Source organism: Mobula hypostoma, chromosome 20 (assembly GCF_963921235.1).
Source record: "Mobula hypostoma chromosome 20, sMobHyp1.1, whole genome shotgun sequence".
In the NCBI taxonomy this organism is placed as follows: Eukaryota; Metazoa; Chordata; class Chondrichthyes; order Myliobatiformes; family Myliobatidae; genus Mobula; species Mobula hypostoma.
The window spans coordinates 59332164-59354246 of NC_086116.1; the positions used below are offsets into that span (position 1 = coordinate 59332164).

At 42.7% G+C, this 22083-nt stretch overlaps 1 protein-coding gene across 1 annotated transcript in view; it reads left to right on the forward strand.

The window, feature by feature from the left end:
• Positions 1-18091, forward strand: part of slc35b4 (solute carrier family 35 member B4) — a 60845-nt gene extending 42754 nt beyond the window's left edge. Inside the window, exons 7-10 of the mRNA XM_063072198.1 lie at positions 4262-4371; positions 7371-7446; positions 12012-12087; positions 12610-18091. Of these exons, the coding sequence (XP_062928268.1) occupies positions 4262-4371; positions 7371-7446; positions 12012-12087; positions 12610-12847 (500 nt within the window). The 3' untranslated portion in view covers positions 12848-18091. The remainder of the gene's footprint in view (positions 1-4261; positions 4372-7370; positions 7447-12011; positions 12088-12609) is intronic.
• The last annotated feature ends 3992 nt before the right edge of the window (positions 18092-22083 follow it).

Sequence of the window (22083 nt, forward strand, 5' to 3'; positions counted from 1 at the left end):
TCCTTCGAGGCATGATGGTGGAGGCAGATACAATAGAGGTGTCTGAGGCTTTTAGGTAGGTACATGAATATGCAAAGATTCGAGGAATATGGACCATGTGCGGGAAGAAGGGATTAGTTTTAATTGAATTATTACCGTAATTATTTCAGCACAATGTTGTGAGCCAAAGGATTTGTTCCTATGATCTACTTTCCATGTTCTAACCCGTATGCAGGAGATCCATTTAAAATAAAATACTAAAAGTTTCAGGAATGGAGATGGTGTATATCATTTTTCTGGTCCAGAACATTGAGCAAGAATTGAAAGAAGATCACGAATGCTAAATAGCAGTGTTGAAACTGATTTGTCCCAGAAAGGAATACAAGTGACTCAAATGACCAGGCTAGTTCTGAACCCTCAGCAGTGGTATAGATACATACTGCACATCGTCACTGCTCAATCAGCAGATGGAAATTTGCTTGGTACCTACATGAATCAATTACATTGGGTTTATTTATCACTCCAAAAGCATCCAGAGTGGTTGGATTCATTAGATTCATCAGAGGATTCATAGAAACATAGAAAATAGGTGCAGGAGTAGGCCATTCGGCCCTTCGAGCCTGCACTGCCATTTATTTATGATCATGGCTGATCATCCAACTCAGAACCCAGCCCCAGCCTTCCCTCCATACCCCCTGACCCCCTTAGCCACAAGGGCCATATCTAACTCCCTCTTAAATATAGCCAATGAACTGGCCTCAACTGTTTCCTGTGGCAGAGAATTCCACAGATTCACCACTCTCTGTGTGAAGAAGTTTTTCCTAATCTCGGTCCTAAAAGGCTTCCCCTCTATCCTCAAACTGTGACCCCTCGTTCTGGACTTCCCCAACATCGGGAACAATCTTCCTGCCTGTCCAATCCCTTTAGGATCTTATAAGTTTCAATCAGATCCCCCCTCAATCCTCCAAATTCCAACGAGTACAAGCCCAGTTCATCCAGTCTTTCTTCATATGAAAGTCCTGCCATCCCAGGAATCAATCTGGTGAACCTTCTTTGTATTCCCTCTATGGCAAAGATGTCTTTCCTCAGATTAGGGGACCAAAACTGCACACAACACTCCAGGTGTGGTCTCACCAAGGCCTTGTACAACTGCAGTAGTACCTCCCTGCTCCTGTACTCGAATCCTCTCGCTATAAATGCCAGCATACCATTCGCCTTTTTCACCGCCTGCTGTACCTGCATGCCCACTTTCAATGACTGGTGTATAATGACACCCAGGTCTCGTTGCACCTCCCCTTTTCCTAATCGGCCACCGTTCAGATAATAATCTGTTTTCCTATTTTTGCCACCAAAGTGGATAACTTCACATTTATCCACATTAAATTGCATCTGCCATGAATTTGCCCACTCACCCAACCTATCCAAGTCACCCTGCATCCTCTTAGCATCCTCCTCACTGCTAACACTGCCACCCAGCTTCGTGTCATCCGCAAACTTGGAGATGCTGCATTTAATTCCCTCATCCAAGTCATTAATATATATTGTAAACAACTGGGGTCCCAGCACTGAGCCTTGCAGTACCCCACTAGTCACCGCCTGCCATCCTGAAAAGGTCCCGTTTATTCCCACTCTTTGCTTCCTGTCTGCTAACCAATTCTCCATCCACATCAATACCTTACCCCCAATACCGTGTGCTTTAAGTTTGCACACTAATCTCCTGTGTGGGCCTTTTGAAAATCCAAATATACCACATCCACTGGTTCTCCCCTATCGACTCTACTAGTTACATCCTCAAAAAATTCTATGAGATTCGTCAGACATGATTTTCCTTTCACAAATCCATGCTGACTTTGTCTGATCATTTCACCGCTTTCCAAATGTGCTGTTATCACATCCTTGATAACTGACTCCAGCAGTTTCCCCACCACCGACGTTAGGCTAACCGGTCTATAATTCCCCGGTTTCTCTCTCCCTCCTTTTTTAAAAAGTGGGGTTACATTAGCCACCCTCCAATCCTCAGGAACTAGTCCAGAATCTAACGAGTTTTGAAAAATTATCACTAATGCATCGACTATTTCTTGGGCTACTTCCTTAAGCACTCTGGGATGCAGACCATCTGGCCCTGGGAATTTATCTGCCTTCAATCCCTTCAATTTACCTAACACCACTTCCCTACTAACTTGTATTTCGCTCAGTTCCTCCATCTCACTGGACCCTCTGTCCCTTACTATTTCTGGAAGATTATTTATGTCCTCCTTAATGAAGACAGAACCAAAGTAATTATTCAATTGGTCTGCCATGTCCTTGCTCCCCATAATCAATTCACCTGTTTCTGTCTGCAGGGGACCTACATTTGTCTTTACCAGTCTTTTCCTTTTTACATATCTATAAAAGCTTTTACAGTCCGTTTTTATGTTCCCTGCCAGTTTTCTCTCATAATCTTTTTTCCCCTTCCTAATTAAGCCCTTTGTCCTCCTCTGCTGAACTCTGAATTTCTCCCAGTCCTCAGGTGAGCCACTTTCTCTGGCTAATTTGTATGCTTCTTCTTTGGAATTGATACTATCCCTAATTTCTCTTGTCAGCCACGGGTGCACTACCTTCCTTGATTTATTCTTTTGCCAAACTGGGATGAACAATTGTTGTAGTTCATCCATGCAACCTTTAAATGCTTGCCACTGCATATCCACCGTCAATCCTTTAAGTGTCATTTGCTAGTCTATCTTAGCTAATTCACGTCTCATACCTTCAAAGTTACCCCTCTTTAAGTTCAGAACCTTTGTTTCTGAATTAACTATATCACTCTCCATCTTAATGAAGAATTCCACCATATTATGGTCACTCTTACCCAAGGGGCCTCTCACGACAAGATCGCTAATTAACCCTTCCTCATTACTCAAAACCCAGTCCAGAATAGCCTGCTCTCTAGTTGGTTCCTCGACATGTTGGTTCAAAAAACCATCCCGCATACATTCCAAGAAATCCTCTTCCTCAGCACCTTTACCAATTTGGTTCACCCAGTCTACATGTAGATTGAAGTCACCCATTATAACTGCTGTTCCTTTATTGCACACATTTCTAATTTCCTGTTTAATACCATCTCCGACCTCACTACTACTGTTAGGTGGCCTGTACACAACTCCCAGCAGCGTCTTCTGCCCCTTAGTGTTACGCAGCTCTACCCATATCGATTCCACATCTTCCCGGCTTATGTCTTTCCTTTCTATTGCGTTAATCTCTTCTTTAACCAGCAACGCCACCCCACCAGCCCTTCCTTCACGTCTATCCCTCCTGAATATTGAATATCCCTGAACATTGAGCTCCCATCCCTGGTCACCCTGGAGCCATGTCTCTGTGATCCCAACTATATCATAATCATTAATAACAATCTGCACTTTCAATTCATCCACCTTATTACGAATGCTCCTTGCATTGACACATAAAGCCTTCAGGCGCTCTTTTACAACTCTCTTAGCCCTTATACAATTGTGTTCAGAGCAGAACACAATGCTTTGATACTTTTATATCCAATGTGCTACTAAACAAAATCCTCCCATTACATCTGTCCAGTTTTGCCAATTATATCCATTTATTGAAGATTTTCAACATTTTAGTAGATTTTTGTGAATTCCAGAGAATTTTTGCATATTGGAAACAAATTGTGGTTTAAATCAGATACTAAATTCCTTCTGTGCTATTTTAATAAAGGACTGCAATCTCTACTCTCAGAAAATGTAGCCAGTCACATTTTTCATGCTTTCTTCTTCAAGGCATTTTAAAGTGAAGAGTTTCTCTGATTACCTTGCTTGTTGAACCATATGGCCCAAGGCTTCAGACTCTGGTTTATATCCTGCTAACTGGTATTGATTACAAAAAAGGTTGAACGTTTTGGTTGGCTGCCATATCCTACTCCTCTTTAGTTTTTCACTCTGATTTAGAGAGCTTCAAACACCAATGGATTCACTACCTGAGACAAGTAAAGTTTCATGGAAGTATGATCTCCAAGCGCTTGTGTAACTGTGTAAAAAAAAAAGCAACACACAAAAATATGGAGGAACTCAGCAGGCCAGGCAGCATCAACTTTGGGTACCCCTCTGTGCATAGCTCCACATTATTACTTGTCCATATGGTGCATTGGTTTAGATTTAAATATTTTTCCAAATAACTAATTCATCATTTATGAGTTGCATAGTTCAGTAGTCATTTTTTTCTCTTGTGTACTGTTGAATATCTTGATCTGTTCTAAAATATTAATGAAACCAATTATTTTCTGTTTTTTTTCCAGGAGTTGCTATGCTAACCTTTGCACTTTTCATGTCAGCTAGAATGGGCATCTTTCAAGAAACGTTATACAAGCAGTATGGGAAGCACTCCAAGGAGGCACTGTTTTATAACGTGAGTGCCATTCCCAAACTCACTAATGGCTTGCTTCTGATTTAGATGATGAGTAAAGAAAAAGATGTTTTGTGTTCTTAAAAGCCTGTTTCTGTAAGCCTGAAGAACCTCATAAAGTCAAGCTTAGAAAAGATAATCAAGGGCAATTTGCTTCTTAAATGGGAAAAACAGTGACTTTATTTGATATGCTACCACAAATGTGGCCACTAACTACTTTAACCATAAGAAATAGCAGCAAGGTCCGTTTTTATTAGTGTAATTTTGTCAGCAATAATTATTGTAAGAAATCTGCTCTAGGTTTCTGCAGTGATATCTGAAATGAAGGCTGAAAAATTTTCAATATCACTTCCCCTTTATTAGTGAGTTAAGTTCAATATTAATGCAAGCTATGGGACCCTTGGCCGTATATTCATATATAAATGATAGCTACATTTCCCAAGAGACAGCTGTCCTTTTGTGTCATTCACTGTTATGTAAGTAATATTGTAAAGTTGTTTGCACCGGTAGCTTTTGCATAAACTCTGTCTCATAATGAAAAGATCAGGCAGGAGATTCTGAACTCCCTGTCCAGAATGCAAATCCAGCTGGGGGATGCTGTGGAGAGCTGAGTGAATGCTTTAATATCAGAATAATTTGTTTTCAGGAGAAGCCATTAAGTGGATTCCTATCTGCCATGTTGTGTGGATGTAAGAGGTCCAATTACCCGATTATTAAATGTAGAGTGATTCTCCTCAACTTCTTGACATCAATTAGCTATGGATATTCCCTGTGGTATCTTCATGTGCAAAATGTGTACACTGATTGTCATACATTACATACAGTGGTGCTAGATTGTTTGTGAACCCTATAGAATTTTCTCTTTCTGCATGAATGTGACCTAAAATGTGGTCAGATCTTCACCTAAGTCCTAAAACTAGATAAACAGAACCTAATTAAATAAATAACACAAAAACATTATGCTTGCTCATAAATTTATCAAGAAAATGATCCAATATTACGTGTATTCATTGGAAGAAGTATGTGAACCTTTGCTTTTGGTAACTGGTGTAACCCCTTTGTACAGCAATAACTTCAACCAAATGTTTCCAGTAACTGTTGATAAAGTCCTCCATATCAGCCTGGAGGAATTTTAGGCCATTCCTTCTTACAAAACTGCTTCAACTTGGGGATGTTGGTGAGCTTCCTTGCATGAACTGCTTGCTTCAGGGCCTTCCGCAACATTTCTATACGATTAAGGTTAGGACTTCGACTAGGCCATTCCAAAACAAAAAATTTCTTCTTTACTCTCGCCTCTTCGGATCATTGTCTTGTTGCATTATCCTACTTCTGTTAAGCTTCAGGTGATGGACTGCTACCCTGACATTCTCCTGTAAAATGCCTTGATACCATTTTGAATTCATTGTTCCCTCAACGATTACAAGCTGTCCAAGCCGTGAGGCAGTAAAACAGCCCCAAACCAATGATGCTCCTTCCACAATGCTTCACAGGTGTGATGAAGTTTTGGTGTTAGTGTGAAGTGCCCTTTTTCCTCCAAACATAGCAATGTACATTTCTGTCAGAGAAATTCAATTTTTGTCTCATCTATCCACAGAATATTGTCCTAGAAGTGTTATAAAACATCCAGATGGTCTTTTGCAAACTTGAGATGTGCAGCAATGTTTTTTGTTTTGGGAAGTAGTGGTCTCCTCCATGATATTCTTCCATTAACACTATTCTTATTCAGTGTTTTTCTTATAGTGGACGCATGAGCAGAGACTTTAACAATTTCTAGAGATTTCTCCAGGTCATTTGCTGTTACCCTTGGGTCTTTTTCAGCTCCTTCAGCATTGCACGTTGTGCTCTTGGTGTGATCTGTGCAGGATGCCCACTCCTAGGGAGAGTAGCAACAGTACAGAGTTTCCTCCATTTGTAGACAAATTCTCTTGCTGTGTTCTGATGATCAATCGGGTCTGTAGAAATGCTTTTATAGACTTTTTCTGCTTTACACACCTCTACACTTCTTCTTCTACAGTCCTCTGAAAGTTGTTCTGATCAAGGCATGGTGCACATAAACAGATCTTTCTTGAGAAGAGCAAGCTGTGACTTTGTGTGTCTTTTTTATAGGGCAGGGCACCTCTACAACCCACACTTCTGGTTTCATCTCATTGATTGGAACACCTGACTCCAAATAACTTCTGTAGAAGGCATTACCCCAGAGGTTCACATGCTTTTTCCAACAAAAATAATAATGGCTCTGTCTGTCTAGTAGACAACGGGACCGGTTTAGGACTCAGTTGGATGTGGAACAGCGTCGGCTGTGGCTGAATAAGCCGATTCTTGAGCGGCGGTCCTTGGCACAGCTGCTGCACACGAAGGCTGGTGGCTGCGGCTGGTTATTCCAGGGCGCAGACCTGGGCGATGAATATGGAGATCCTGGGCTGCCAGACATCAAGGTCCCCTCTCGGCCTCGTGGATGTGGTCTAAAGGAATGCAAAGCAGTACATTTGGCATCAGCTTGGCTGCAGGAGCTGCTGGGAGGTGACGTGATATGTCATCCAACCGCCTTAGGGGCTCCACTCCGGATTTGTGTAGGGTTTACTCCTTAGCCTTCTCTTCTCCCGAAGATACCCACAAGGCAGTGGGATCCGTAACCCTGGATAGGGGCCCATACTGGGTACTGTCAGCCGGAGCCAGCTGAGCCCGGGACTCGTGTGAGGCAGGGTCATCACGCCCTGTAGTCGTGACGTATGGAGCCACTACCCACTACATTTTTTCCAACAGATGTCTGTAATATTGGATTTTTTTTCCTCAATAAATAAATGGAAGAGCTTTCTGTACAGCTTCAAACATTTTGTCACCATTCAGTTTTTGTCTTTTACAAACCAATGTTATGTATATTCTCAAAAGGACGTGAGATGTGCTCTTGATTTTTCACTCAGGCTACCCCCAGCACTCTGGTATTAATTCAGATTTGGATGCTGAGTGTCCTTTAATCAACTGTTGTCTTTTTCTCCACTCAGCATTTCCTGCCATTACCTGCCTTCCTGTTGTTTACCTCAGACATCTACAATCATGGAATCCTCTTCAGCCAGTCTAGTGAGTGCCTTTTAAAAACTTCTATAGCATACTGCACTTTCATTTAGAAAACAAAATACAGACATCTCACCCTGCAAAAACTCATTTCAGGGAAGTAGCACCATCAATTTGCGGGAGACTTCCGGGAGAGGTGGGATGTCTGCGATAGAGTAGCTCCTTAGCAGCTAGCCAGCTAGTTTAAATAACGTTAGCTATGCTAATGAATGAATGACACCTGTTAAACTCACCTCAACATGTCTTTTACAGTCTTAACCCACCATGGGCAATAGAAAAGTCACTGTTGCAAACAGTGCAGCGAGCAACACTGTCATTATTTTTGACCCCTATTAGGTAGGGGGTACACTTTACAGTAGTCTGGGGTGACATACATTTTATATTTTCTTTTTTTGGAATACTCTGCCATGGCATGTTCTCTCTGTCGTGCTGGCTCTCTCTTACGCTCTCTCACTTGCTCTCAAAAAATATGATTTCTGGGATATTGTATATAATTTGGGGGCGTCAGGGAGCCACTATCAATATGTGGGAGACTCCTGGAACTTCCGGGAGAGGTGGGATGTCTGAAAATAATACTTGCAAAATGAATCAGTATGACTTCATTAAAGGGACAATTTTGAATAGAGTTAATATTAGAAGTTGAATTGGGCATCTTATTAACAGGTTTCCTAATCCCAATCTGAAGACAGTGGAGAGAAATTAGAGCATTGGTTAGAATGAAAATTGAAGAAGAAAACCATGCCTGAGTAGACCCAACTAAGATTGGGAGTGAGTTACAGGCCAGAATCAAATCTTACGTGACTGAGTTGATTCCCGTATCAAATGATACTGGGAGTAACTTGCACGTTAACAATTTATTATTGGACCCCAATGATATATACGAATATTAATATGGACACTCAAGAATTCAGATTAGATGGTCTCTATATAGTTTAATGCATACCATAAAATGGGTAGTAAGTGACTGTTTTTGTTGGTGTTAGATCATGTTTAAATATCCTGCAACCCTTCATTTTACCAATTTCCCCCGGGGTCAATAAAGTATGACTATGACTATTTTCACCTGAAAATAACATGAGTTCAGAAAGAGGGTTTGTGAAATTATAAAATGCTTTTGTTAGCAGAAGCTGGGCATGTTTTTCCATTTTCACTGATGTCCAAAATTCAGAGCATTAACTATAAGGTAATTGTTCCTAAATTCCATTAACAAATTCCAGAGAGGTTTATTTTTATCCAAAGAGTAGTTAGAATCTGCAGCTATATGTAGGTGAAGCAAATTTCAGAAATACACTTAAGGAGTCACCAAATCACTTAATGAGGACAAAAGAAGTAAAAATGTAATGATGAGTTAAATGATATGAGGTGTGAGGATGCTCATGTGGAATGTAAACTCTGGCAAAGACTGTTTGCAAATGCTTGTTCTGCTGTAAAATTCTGTGTAATCTTACGTGTTTTATGTCTCGCTCTGTATATACACGTACTGCTTGAAACGTGGAGTATGGATTGTGCCGTCTGAAACGTGTATGGATTGTGCCATCTGCAACGTGGTGTATGGATTGTGCCATCTGAAACGTGGTGTATGGATTGTGCCGTCTGCAACGTGGTGTGTGGATTGTACAGTCTGAAATGTGTATAGATTGTGCCGTCTGAAAAGTGGTGTATGGGTTGTACAGTCTGAAACGTGGTGTATGGGTGGTGCAGTCTGAAACGTGGTGTATGGGTTGTACAGTCTGAAACATGGTGTATGGGTTGTACAGTCTGAAATGTGGTGTATGGGTTGGGCCGTCTGAAACGTGGTGTATGGGTTGTACAGTCTGAAACATGGTGTATGGGTTGTACAGTCTGAAACGTGGTGTATGGGTGGTGCAGTCTGAAACGTGGTGTATGGGTTGTGCCGTCTGAAACGTGGTGTATGGATTGTGCCGCCTGAAACGTGGTGTATGGGTTGTACAGTCTGAAACGTGGTGTATGGATTGTGCCATCTGAAACGTGGTGTATGGGTTGTACAGTCTGAAACGTGGTGTATGGATTGTGCCGCCTGAAACGTGGTGTATGGGTTGTACAGTCTGAAACGTGGTGTATGGGTGGTGCCGTCTGAAACGTGGTGTATGGGTGGTGCAGTCTGAAACGTGGTGTATGGGTTGTGCCGTCTGAAACGTGGTGTATGGGTTGTACAGTCTGAAACGTGGTGTATGGGTTGTGCCGTCTGAAACGTGGTGTATGGGTTGTGCCGTCTGAAACGTGGTGTATGGGTTGTGCCGTCTGAAACGTGGTGTATGGGTTGTACAGTCTGAAACGTGGTGTATGGATTGTGCCATCTGAAACGTGGTGTATGGGTTGTGCCACCTGAAACGTGGTGTATGGGTTGTACAGTCTGAAACGTGGTGTATGGATTGTGCCGTCTGAAACGTGGTGTATGGGTTGGGCCGTCTGAAACGTGGTGTATGGGTGGTGCAGTCTGAAACGTGGTGTATGGGTTGTACCGTCTGAAACGTGGTGTATGGGTGGTGCCGTCTGAAACGTGGTGTATGGGTTGTGCCGCCTGAAACGTGGTGTATGGGTTGTACAGTCTGAAACGTGGTGTATGGGTTGTACAGTCTGAAACGTGGTGTATGGATTGTGCCGCCTGAAACGTGGTGTATGGGTTGTACAGTCTGAAACGTGGTGTATGGATTGTGCCATCTGAAACGTGGTGTATGGGTTGGGCCGTCTGAAACGTGGTGTATGGGTGGTGCAGTCTGAAACGTGGTGTATGGGTTGTACAGTCTGAAACGTGGTGTATGGGTGGTGCCGTCTGAAACGTGGTGTATGGGTGGTGCCGTCTGAAACGTGGTGTATGGGTTGTGCCGTCTGAAACGTGGTGTATGGGTTGTACAGTCTGAAACGTGGTGTATGGGTTGTACAGTCTGAAACGTGGTGTATGGGTTGTGCCGCCTGAAACGTGGTGTATGGGTTGTACAGTCTGAAACGTGGTGTATGGGTTGTGCCGTCTGAAACGTGGTGTATGGGTTGTGCCGTCTGAAACGTGGTGTATGGGTTGTACAGTCTGAAACGTGGTGTATGGATTGTGCCATCTGAAACGTGGTGTATGGGTTGTACAGTCTGAAACGTGGTGTATGGGTTGTACAGTCTGAAACGTGGTGTATGGATTGTGCCATCTGAAACGTGGTGTATGGGTTGTGCCGCCTGAAACGTGGTGTATGGGTTGTACAGTCTGAAACGTGGTGTATGGATTGTGCCATCTGAAACGTGGTGTATGGGTTGGGCCGTCTGAAACGTGGTGTATGGGTGGTGCAGTCTGAAACGTGGTGTATGGGTTGTACAGTCTGAAACGTGGTGTATGGGTGGTGCCGTCTGAAACGTGGTGTATGGGTTGTGCCGTCTGAAACGTGGTGTATGGGTTGTACAGTCTGAAACGTGGTGTATGGGTTGTACAGTCTGAAACGTGGTGTATGGATTGTGCCGCCTGAAACGTGGTGTATGGGTTGTACAGTCTGAAACGTGGTGTATGGATTGTGCCATCTGAAATGTGGTGTATGGGTTGGGCCGTCTGAAACGTGGTGTATGGGTTGGGCCGTCTGAAACGTGGTGTATGGGTTGTACAGTCTGAAACGTGGTGTATGGGTTGGGCCGTCTGAAACGTGGTGTATGGGTTGTGCCGCCTGAAACGTGGTGTATGGGTTGTGCCGCCTGAAACGTGGTGTATGGATTGTGCCGTCTGAAACATGGTGTATGGGTTGTACAGTCTGAAACGTGGTGTATGGGTTGGGCCGCCTGAAACGTGGTGTATGGGTTGTGCCGTCTGAAACGTGGTGTATGGGTTGGGCCGTCTGAAACGTGGTGTATGTGTTGGGCCGTCTGAAACGTGGTGTATGGGTTGTACAGTCTGAAACGTGGTGTATGGGTTGTGCCGTCTGAAACGTGTATGGGTTGTGCAGTTTGAAACGTGGTGTATGGGTTATACAGTCTGAAACGTGGTGTATGGGTTATACAGTCTGAAACGTGGTGTATGGGTTGTGCTGTCTGAAACGTGGTGTATGGGTTGGGCCGTCTGAAACGTGGTGTATGGGTTGTGCCGTCTGAAACGTGTATGGGTTGTGCAGTTTGAAACGTGGTGTATGGGTTATACAGTCTGAAACGTGGTGTATGGGTTATACAGTCTGAAACGTGGTGTATGGGTTGGGCCGTCTGAAACGTGGTGTATGGGTTGTGCAGTTTGAAACGTGGTGTATGGGTTGTGCTGTCTGAAACGTGGTGTATGGGTTGTGCCGTCTGAAACGTGTATGGGTTGTGCAGTTTGAAACGTGGTGTATGGGTTATACAGTCTGAAACATGATGTATGGGTTGTGCTGTCTGAACCGTGTATGGGTTGTGCCGTCTGAAACGTGGTGTATGGGTTGTACAGTCTGAAATGTGGTGTATGGGTTGTACAGTCTGAAATGTGGTGTATGGATTGTGGCATCTGAAACGTGGTGTATGGGTTGTACAGTCTGAAACGTGGTGTATGGGTTGTACAGTCTGAAATGTGGTCTATGGGTTGTGACACTAGTGTTTTTTCCCCCATTTCATAGAATCGATTGAACTTGTACCCCTGGGACTAACCATACCGGTTATGTGGTTTTACCTCATGATGAATGTTCTAACTCAGTATCCTTTTCAATATTTAATATTTATTGTGATACTGTGGCAACTGCCTTTGGTCAAAGGAGGATATCTCCACTCAGAAGGCATTGGGTTTGGAACAGTATAGCAAGACGACGGAAGTGACAATACAATGGTAGGCTCTGTCAGTGATTTGCAGTGAAAATGAAATGCCCCAACAATCCTCTCCCATCCCTTAAGGTGCTTTGGTGATGTTGTAAGTATGATGAATTGTGCCTTCGTATTTCCCAAACCTCTTAACAACATTCTTAGGTAGAAAGCAAATTTGGCATTAAGTGCCATACTTCACTTTTCTTTGAACAATTTCTGTTATGTCAATGATACTTTGTGCTGATGGTCCCTGCTTCCTATCTCAAGTTCTGACCAGAAACAGAAATTCATTCCATTGTCCCCTACCCATGTATTCTGGCCATTTAGATTGAACAAAACAAGGCGTATCCTTTCCCTTAATGTCTCTTGGGGGAAAAAAAAGAATGTTGTTTCATATCTTTAACTTTGTCCTTTCAGATATGTTTGCATTCGTGGTGTGTTTATTTTGACAACAGAGTGCACATCTTTAACAGTTACGCTCGTTGTGACACTTCGCAAGTTTATCAGCCTGATCTTCTCCATAATTTACTTCAAGAACCCCTTCACTTTCTGGCACTGGATTGGAACATCAGTGGTCTTTGTTGGAACACTCACTTATGCTGAAGTTTGGAAGAATTTCATGCCACTCCTGCATGGAAAGAGGAAGGAGGACTAGTTTATCCCTGGGGAATGAGTTGAGATCCAAAGTGGTTACATAGGATGCCCACTGATTTAGTGGAGACTGGGTGGTCTTCAGGTGTTCTTTCAGAAAACTTTCTTTTTTGGAAACTTGGCATTTATCCTGGAGAATAAAGTGAATTGTTTCTTTCCTGTGAAACTATTCTTTTGTCTGCTGCCTCCCATTTCTGAACTTTAAACCAGGTAAGTGTGTAAATGGTGCTTCAAACAGAGCTGTTGTCAGAAGGACACAGAACCATATGAATTATTGCTGAACTTATGCTTCGAAGTTGAAATAATATGTGTATACATAAAACATTGATCCTTTTATTGCATTTTTAGTAAAAATTAATTGCTTTAATTGTTGGTCCTGTGCTGGGTTAAAACTTTGAGGGACCGGATGGCACTGTGAGTTTAATGCACTGGCTCAAGAACTTTGACTTAGTTCCGTATCTATGTAAGAGCAATTGGGATGTTTATGACTTTGGAACGTATCAGGTTATAAAATGGGAGATTTTATATTTTTAAAAAATCCTGATTTATTGAGATGTGAAGAGGCTCTATTATCCAGAAGAGCACACGAAATAGGAGGAGTTGGCCATTTGGCCTGTCAAGTCAGTACCCCCAAATTCCTTAATGACTTCAATATTCATTGCTTTAATATTGCGAGCTACCTTAAGTGGAGAATTGAATATTGAGATTTTTGGGATGATTTAATTTCTTTCAGGAAATAAATTTCATTTGATAAAGCCTGTGGGAATATGGGGTCACTGCTTATAACAATGAGAGTTTTATTTGGTAAGATAACTGTTAAGTGTATGTATAATATCAACTCTGGTGTTATTACCAGAACAAATATGAAGGAGTAAATGGAACCTTTTGGTTTAATATTCCTATAATATATATGTTCTTTAATATATAACAGATTTGGCTGCAAAGAAGTTCTAAACACTTAGAAGGGCATTTTTGATGTTGTGGTCAATAGTTTTGTACTTTGTGGCGCATCGGGCAGCAACCTTGCTGTTTCTTTAGCACTTTGTCTAATTTTTACGAGGCCAAGTTGCTAGCTCGATGCTCAACTCAGCAGGGATGGAAAGCGTGCAAGGAGCTGGCCAGATTCGAAAACAGGACCACTTGCCTTGAAGTCCAGAAGGCAGTTTCTATTTGTATGCTACCTGTTAGTATATCACAACTCACCCTCACCAGTGTGTTCACAGCAGGGTTTTTGAACAGAAACTTTCACCAGTCCTAAAGAGATGCTGGTGGAGGTGACCAAAAGGTCAGCTAAAGTCATCAGATTCATCTTAAGGGATGAAGAGAGTTGGGATATGGGATAGGATAAAGTCATAAGGATCATTGTGAAGGGAAAAGAGAGGTAGAAAAGTCGAAGAAATTTCAGAGCTTGGTGGCTGCAGTAAGTTACTAATGTAGTGATTAAGTTTGGGAGTGATTACAAGATCAAAATTAGAGAAAATTAGAGATAGTTGAAGGTCTGGTGGAAATTAAAGAAGGGGCAAAGGTGGCATGGACAAATTTTAAAGCCAGAATAATTGTTAAATTCACACTTAGCCAGGGAGTAATGGTTCTTATGAGGAAAGGTTAGATAGGCTGTATCTGCTGGAGTTTAAAACATAGAAGAAGTTGAGTGGTCTTGACAGGCTGGTTGTAGGGAGCATGTTTCCTTTTGTAAGAGGATCTAGAACTAGGAGTCACTATTTAACAACAAAGAGATGCTCATTTAACACAGAATTAGGCAAAATATTTTTTTGAGGTTTGAGAGTCTTTGGAACTCTTCAAAATCAGTACGTGGGATCAATGAATATTTTTAAGGCAGATCAACAAGGTTACTGTGGACAGACTGGAATGCAAAGTTGAGGTTAAAGTCAGATCAGCCACAATGGTGGAGCAGGCTTGAGGGGCCAAATAATCAAACCTGATTATAATGCGTAAACTGTATGTAAGCATGAGGGTGATAGCAGGATATGGGTAGCAGAATTTTGGATGACATTAAATTTAAGATAATAGAAAGCGGGATGCCAATTTGTGGGAATAATCAGGCCTGGAATTAACAGCGATGTGAATGAAATTTTTGGGAGCAGATGAGCTGATTCAGGCATGGAGTAGATTCAGGTATGTTACAGAGATGGAAATCAAAAGTCCGAGTTCCATAACTCCAAGGTTATAGGAAAAATCTGTTGAAGTTTTGGATTGTTGCCAGGAATAAATCAGGATCAGTTTTATTTTCGCTGATTATGTTGTGATTTGTTCTGCAGTAGCAGTTCACTGCAGTACATTTTTATTCCTATAAATTACAATTCATGGTGGCATCCGTTAGTCTCACGAGATTATGGATCTGCGCCTGGAAGGTCTTGCTTCAGTCTGTGTTAGAGCAGCGTCTGTTGTGGCTGTAGAGGCCCACATGGGAGTGACAGTCTCAGCTGTAGTGACTGCACTTGAAGGCGCTGTCCTCCAGTGTTGTCTTGGTGCTGTTTTTCCGACGAATGTGCACTTTTCTTCAGCAGCAAGCCTCAGCTTCTCTTCTCCTCTTTTTAGACCTCTGCTTAGTTCCAGCCTCCAGCGAGAGCAATCGCTTGCGATGTCCTCCGAAAAAGTAAATAGCGCAGAGAGCAAAATAGCGAGGCAGTCTTTATTGGTTCATGGACTGTTCAGAAATTTGATGGCGGAGGGGAAGAAGCTGCTCCCAAAATATATGCATGTCTTCAGGCTCCTGTTCCTCCTCCCTGATGGTAGTAATGAGTAGAGGGCATGGCCTGGATGATGAGGATCCTTCACGATAGATGTTGCCTTCTTAAGATATTGCCTTTGTTGATGTTCTCTGGTGGGGAGGCCAGTGCCCTTGGAGCTGATTGAGTTTGCAGCCTTCTGCAGCTTCTTCAAATTCAATGTATCGGCACCTGCTTACCAGTTTGATAATTGCAGCCAGTCAGAGTGCTCTGCAGAACACATCTGTAGAAATTTGGTGGCAGACCAAATCTCCACAAACTCCTAATGAAATATTCTGGCATGCCTTCTTCAGAATTGCATCAATATGTTTGGCCCAGGATAGATCTTCAGAGATGCTGACACTCATGAACTTGATTGAAGCTGCTCACTTTGCCACTGCTGACCCCTTGATGAAAACTTGTGTGATCTCCCCATTTCTGCTTCTGGCTAAACAACAGAGTTGTGGCAGGAAATAAACACTGTGGCTTCAGCCTTCCTGGTATTTGGCTGGACGAAATTTCAGAGCAACCAGTCACGCGGATCAGGCAGTTTGATAATTTAGAGTAATTGGGTGTCCTCACTAACACATGGAAAAATTTTTGGGTGAATGGATAAAAAGTAGAAGGGGCCTAAGAATTGGACACTTTGGTAAGCATCATGAGACCCAACAAGAGAATCCATTCTGGGTGATTCTCAGATTGATGCATAGAAATGGGTGAATAGAATCCCACCTTGCTGAGTAGTATAGTAGCAAAGAGGTAGTTTAGAATGTTACTATGGTGATGCACATCAGAACCTGTGAACAGGGCGACAGAAATACCTGGGTATTTCTGGTCAGGGTAGCAGACACCTTCTCTTCCCAGTTTTGTATTTTAATTAAACAGCTGAATGCTAATGCGACTCTAATGTTATGAGGACTGAGATGGCTATAGGAAGGCGGGAAGCTGCCTACCTGGCAGCTACTGCACTTCAAAAGTAATTCATTATGTGATAAACTTCGAAGTATTTCCTTGTAAATGAACAAAATCTGTAAACAGGCTGGTGTCTTCAGAAGTGCTGACACTTGAGATTTTATTAATTATTTATTGATTTCTTCTCTGTTTAGTATGAGCAATTTGCTGGAATGGAAAATGATTATATGCTCTATCACTCTCCATCTCCCCGGTGAATCTTGCAAGTAATATAAAACCAGTAACCGAAGAGTGATGGCACAACTATATTTTCTGGCTCTTAGTTACTGTGATTGATGTGATTTGAAAGTGCTGTCTGGGAACATTTTTATATATAAAACCACCTGCTGCGCCAGTCATTGGAGTAATTGGGGAGGGAGGCCTTTCTTATGATATCAAACTAAGGCAACTTTTACACATCATTGACTGCTCCTGGCACATTTAACACATCACTTTAGAGTAGGCGACAAAAATTCTTAACATTTACACTTCTGGAACAGTTCAGTGGAAGAGTCTTTGCCTTTATAGAGCTATTAAAAGTATTGAATATTGCTTTGAGAGGGTGCCTGATTTAAAGTGTGTGCAGTGATTAGACTTCTAATATAAGATCAGTATCTGAGTATTCTGCTGCAGATTGTGATGCATTTACTTTCATCAATAAAATGCATTCTTTTCCATTTCCTCCTTCAGTTTGTGTCTGTCTAACATGTTGTCATCCTGTCTGATTTGGTCTTGGTTTGCAAGTCCTGAGCCCATGAGATAACACAGTATTATTCTTTTTTCTTTGTAACCTGTGTTCCATCCATGGTCCATCCATTCCCCAAACAATTTTGGTTGTAGTACACTTACATACAAAAGGGTGGATGGGAGTCTTAGAGTACCCAGATCTACAGTATGTAGTTGAATTCTTCAACTTGGAAGCAGAAATTCCATGCCTATGCTTGGAACCCAGATGCACCTAATCATTCGGCTTGTGGGGCTTGAACAGCAATTCATTGAGTGGAGGATTTAGAAAGTCGTGTCCTTGGTCTCACCAAAGTGACTCTTAATGTTCTCTGGAAGATGCAAGTAATTCCTGCACTTGGCCCATAATTATTACGGCTCTGTAAGGAAAGTTGGTTTGTAACTAAAGTTTGTTTAAAGTATAAGTGCTAAAGTACATACACAAAAGGAAAAACACTGCAATTATACAATTCTTGTTAGACACTTTGCAATCAACTGAGTAAATTATGTTGTAAAGTAAAATATTCATCAGCTTTTTTGTTTTAGTGTTTTATGATTCCTCAAGCAACCATAGAAACATAGAAAACCTACAGCACAATACAAGCCCTTCGGCCCACAAAGTTGTGCCGAACGTGTCCCTACCTTAGAGATTACTAGACTTGCCCATAGCCCTCTATTTTTCTAAGCTCCATGTACCTATCCAAAAGTCTCTTAAAAAACCCTAATGTATCCACCTCCACAACCGTTGCCAGCAGCCCATTCCACGCACTCACCACTCTTTGCGTAAAAAAGAAAAACCTTAACCCTGACATCTCCTCTGTACCTACTCCCCAGCACCTTAAACCTGTGTCCTCTTCTGGCAACCATTTCAGCCCTGGGGAAAAAGCCTCTGACTATCCACACGATCAATGCCTCTCATCATCTTATACACCTCTATCAGGTCACCTCTCAATCCTTCATCGCTCCAAGGAGAAAAGGCCGAGTTCACTCAACCTATTCTCATAAGGCATGCTCCCCAATCCAGGCAACATCCTTGCAAATCTCCTCTGGACCCTTTCCACATCCTTCCTGTAGTGAGGCAACCAGAACTGAGCACAGTACTCCAAGTGGGGTCTGACCAGTGTCCTATATAGCTGCAACATTACCTCTCGGCTCCTAAATTCAGTTCCATGATTGATGAAGGCCAATACACCTTATGCCTTCTTAACTACAGAGTCAACCTACACAGCTGTTACAAGCGTCCTATGGACTCGGACCCCAAGATCCCTCTGATCCTCCACATTGCCAAGAGCCTTACCATTAATACTATATTCTGCCATCATATTTGACCTACCAAAATGAACCACTTCACACTTATCTGGGTTGAACTCCATCTGCCACTTCTCAGGCAACACACATAAAAGTTGCTGGTGAACGCAAGGTCAAGACGAAGGGTCTAAGCCTGAAACGTCGACTGCACCTCTTCCTAGAGATGCTGCCTGGCCTGCTGCGTTCACCAGCAACTTTTATGTGTGTTGCTTGAATTTCCAGCATCTGCAGAATTCCTGTTGTTTGCCACTTCTCAGCCCAGTTTTGCATCCTATCCATGTCCCGCTGAAACCTCTGACAGCCCTCCTCACTATCCACAAAACCTCCAACCTTTGTGACATCAGCAAACTTACTAACCCATCCCTCCACTTGCTCATCCAGGTCATCTATAAAAATCACAAAGAGTAAGGGTCCCAGAACAGATCCCTGAGGCATACCACTGGTCACTGACCTCCACGCAGAATATGACCCATCTACAACCACTCTTTGCCTTCTGTGGGCAAGCCAGTTCTGGATCCACAAAGCAATGTCCCCTTGGATCCCATGCCTCCTTACTTTCCCAATAAGCCTTGTCTGGGGTACCTTATCAAATGCCTTGCTGAAACCCATATACACTACATCTACTGCTGTTCCTTCATCAATATGTTTAGTCACATCCTCAAAAAATTCAGTCAGGCTCATAAGGCACGAACTGCCCTTGACAAAGCCATGCTGACTATTCCTAATCATACTATACCTCTCCAAATGTACATAAATCCTGCCTCTCAGGATCTTCTCCATCAACTTACCAACCACTGAAGTAAGACACACTGGTCTATAATTTCCTGGGCTATCTCTACTCCCTTTCTTGAATAAGGGAACAACATCCATAACCCTCCAATCCTCTGAAACCTCTCCCGTCCCCATTGATGATGCAAAGATCATTGCCAGAGGCTCAGCAATCTTCTCCCTCGCCTCCCACAGTAGCCTGGGGTACATCTCATCCAGTCCCAGCAACTTACCCAATTTGATGCTTTCCAAAAGCTCCTGCATATTCTCAAGCTTTTCAGTCATCTGCAAGTCATCACTACAATCACCAAGATCCTTTTCCATAGTGAATACTGAAGTATTCATTAGGTACCTCTGCTATCTCCTCTGGTTCCATACACACTTTCCCACTGTCACACTTGATAGGTCCTATTCTTACATGTCTTATCCTCTTGCTCTTCACATACTTGTAGAATGCCTTGGGATTTTCCTTAATCCTGCCCGCCAAGGCCTTCTGGCTCTCCTACTTTCCTTCTTAAGCTCCTTCCTGTCAGCCTTATAATCTTCTAGATCTCTAACACTACCTAGCCCTCTGAACCTTTTGTAAGCTCTTTTTTCCTTCTTGACTAGATTTATTACAGCCTTTGTACACCACGGTTCCTGTACCCTACCATAACTTCCCTATCTCATTGGAACGTACCTGTGCAGAACTCCACACAAATATCCCCTGAACATTTTCCACTTTCTTCCACACTTTCCCCTGAGAACATCTGTTCGTAATTTAAGCTTCCAAATTCCTGCCTGATAACCTCATAATTCCCTTTACTCCAATTAAACACTCCTCTAACTTGTCTGTTCCCATCTCTCTCCAATGCCATTTTAAGGGAGATAGAATTATAGAAACATAGAAAATAGGTGCAGGAGTAGGCCATTCGGCCCTTCGAGCCTGCACCGCCATTCAGTATGATCATGGCTGATCATCCAACTCAGAACCCCGCCCCAGCCTTCCCTCCATACCCCCTGATCCCCGTAGCCACAAGGGCCATATCTAACTCCCTCTTATATATAGCCAATGAACTGGCCTCAACTGTTTCCTGTGGCAGAGAATTCCACAGATTCACCACTCTCTGTGTGAAGAAGTTTTTCCTAATCTCGGTCCTAAAAGGCTTCCCCTTTATCCTCAAACTGTGACCCCTTGTTCTGGACTTCCCCAACATCGGGAACAATCTTCCTGCATCTAGCCTGTCCAATCCCTTTAGGATTTTATACGTTTCAATCAGATCCCCCCTCAATCTTCTAAATTCCAACGAGTACAAGCCCAGTTCATCGAGTCTTTCTTCATATGAAAGTCCTGCCATCCCAGGAATCAATCTGGTGAACCTTCTTTGTACTCCCTCTATGGCAAGGATGTCTTTCCTCAGATTAGGGGACCAAAACTGCACACAATACTCCAGGTGTGGTCTCCAAGGCCTTGTACAACTGCAGTAGTACCTCCCTGCTCCTGTACTCGAATCCTCTCGCTATAAATGCCAGCATACCATTCGCCTTTTTCACCGCCTGCTGTACCTGCATGCCCACTTTCAATGACTGGTGTATAATGACACCCAGGTCTCGTTGCACCTCCCCTTTTCCTAATCGGCCACCATTCAGATAATAATCTGTTTTCCTATTTTTGCCACCAAAGTGGATAACTTCACATTTATCCACATTAAATTGCATCTGCCATGAATTTGCCCACTCACCCAACCTATCCAAGTCACTCTGCATCCTCTTAGCATCCTCCTCACAGCTAACACTGCCACCCAGCTTCGTGTCATCCGCAAACTTGGAGATGCTGCATTTAATTCCCAAGTCATTAATATATATTGTAAACAACTGGGGTCCCAGCACTGAGCCTTGCGGTACCCCACTAGTCACCGCCTGCCATTCTGAAAAGGTCCCGTTTATTCCCACTCTTTGCTTCCTGTCTGCTAACCAATTCTCCATCCACATCAATACCTTACCCCCAATACCGTGTGCTTTAAGTTTGCACACTAATCTCCTGTGTGGGACCTTGTCAAAAGCCTTTTGAAAATCCAAATATACCACATCCACTGGTTCTCCCCTATCCACTCTACTAGTTACATACTCAAAAAATTCTATGAGATTCGTCAGACATGATTTTCCTTTCACAAATCCATGCTGACTTTGTCCGATGATTTCACCGCTTTCCAAATGTGCTGTTATCACATCTTTGATAACTGACTCCAGCAGTTTCCCCACCACCGACGTTAGGCTAACCGGTCTATAATTCCCCGGTTTCTCTCTCCCTCCTTTTTTAAAAAGTGGGGTTACATTAGCCACCCTCCAATCCTCAGGAACTAGTCCAGAATCTAACGAGTTTTGAAAAATTATCACTAATGCATCCACTATTTCTTGGGCTACTTCCTTAAGCACTCTAGGATGCAGACCATCTGGCCCTGGGAATTTATCTGCCTTCAATCCCTTCAATTTACCTAACACCACTTCCCTACTAACAAGTATTTCGCTCAGTTCCTCCATCTCACTCTGTCCCTTACTATTTCTGGAAGATTATTTATGTCCTCCTTAGTGAAGACAGAACCAAAGTAATTATTCAATTGGTCTGCCATGTCCTTGCTCCCCATATCATCACTATCTCCAAAATGCTCTCCCACTGAGAGATCTGACATCTGACCATGTTCATTTCCCAATACCAAATCAAGTACAGGCTCTCCTCTTGTAGACAAGAATGATAACCAAATAAAAATATTTAGTAATATTT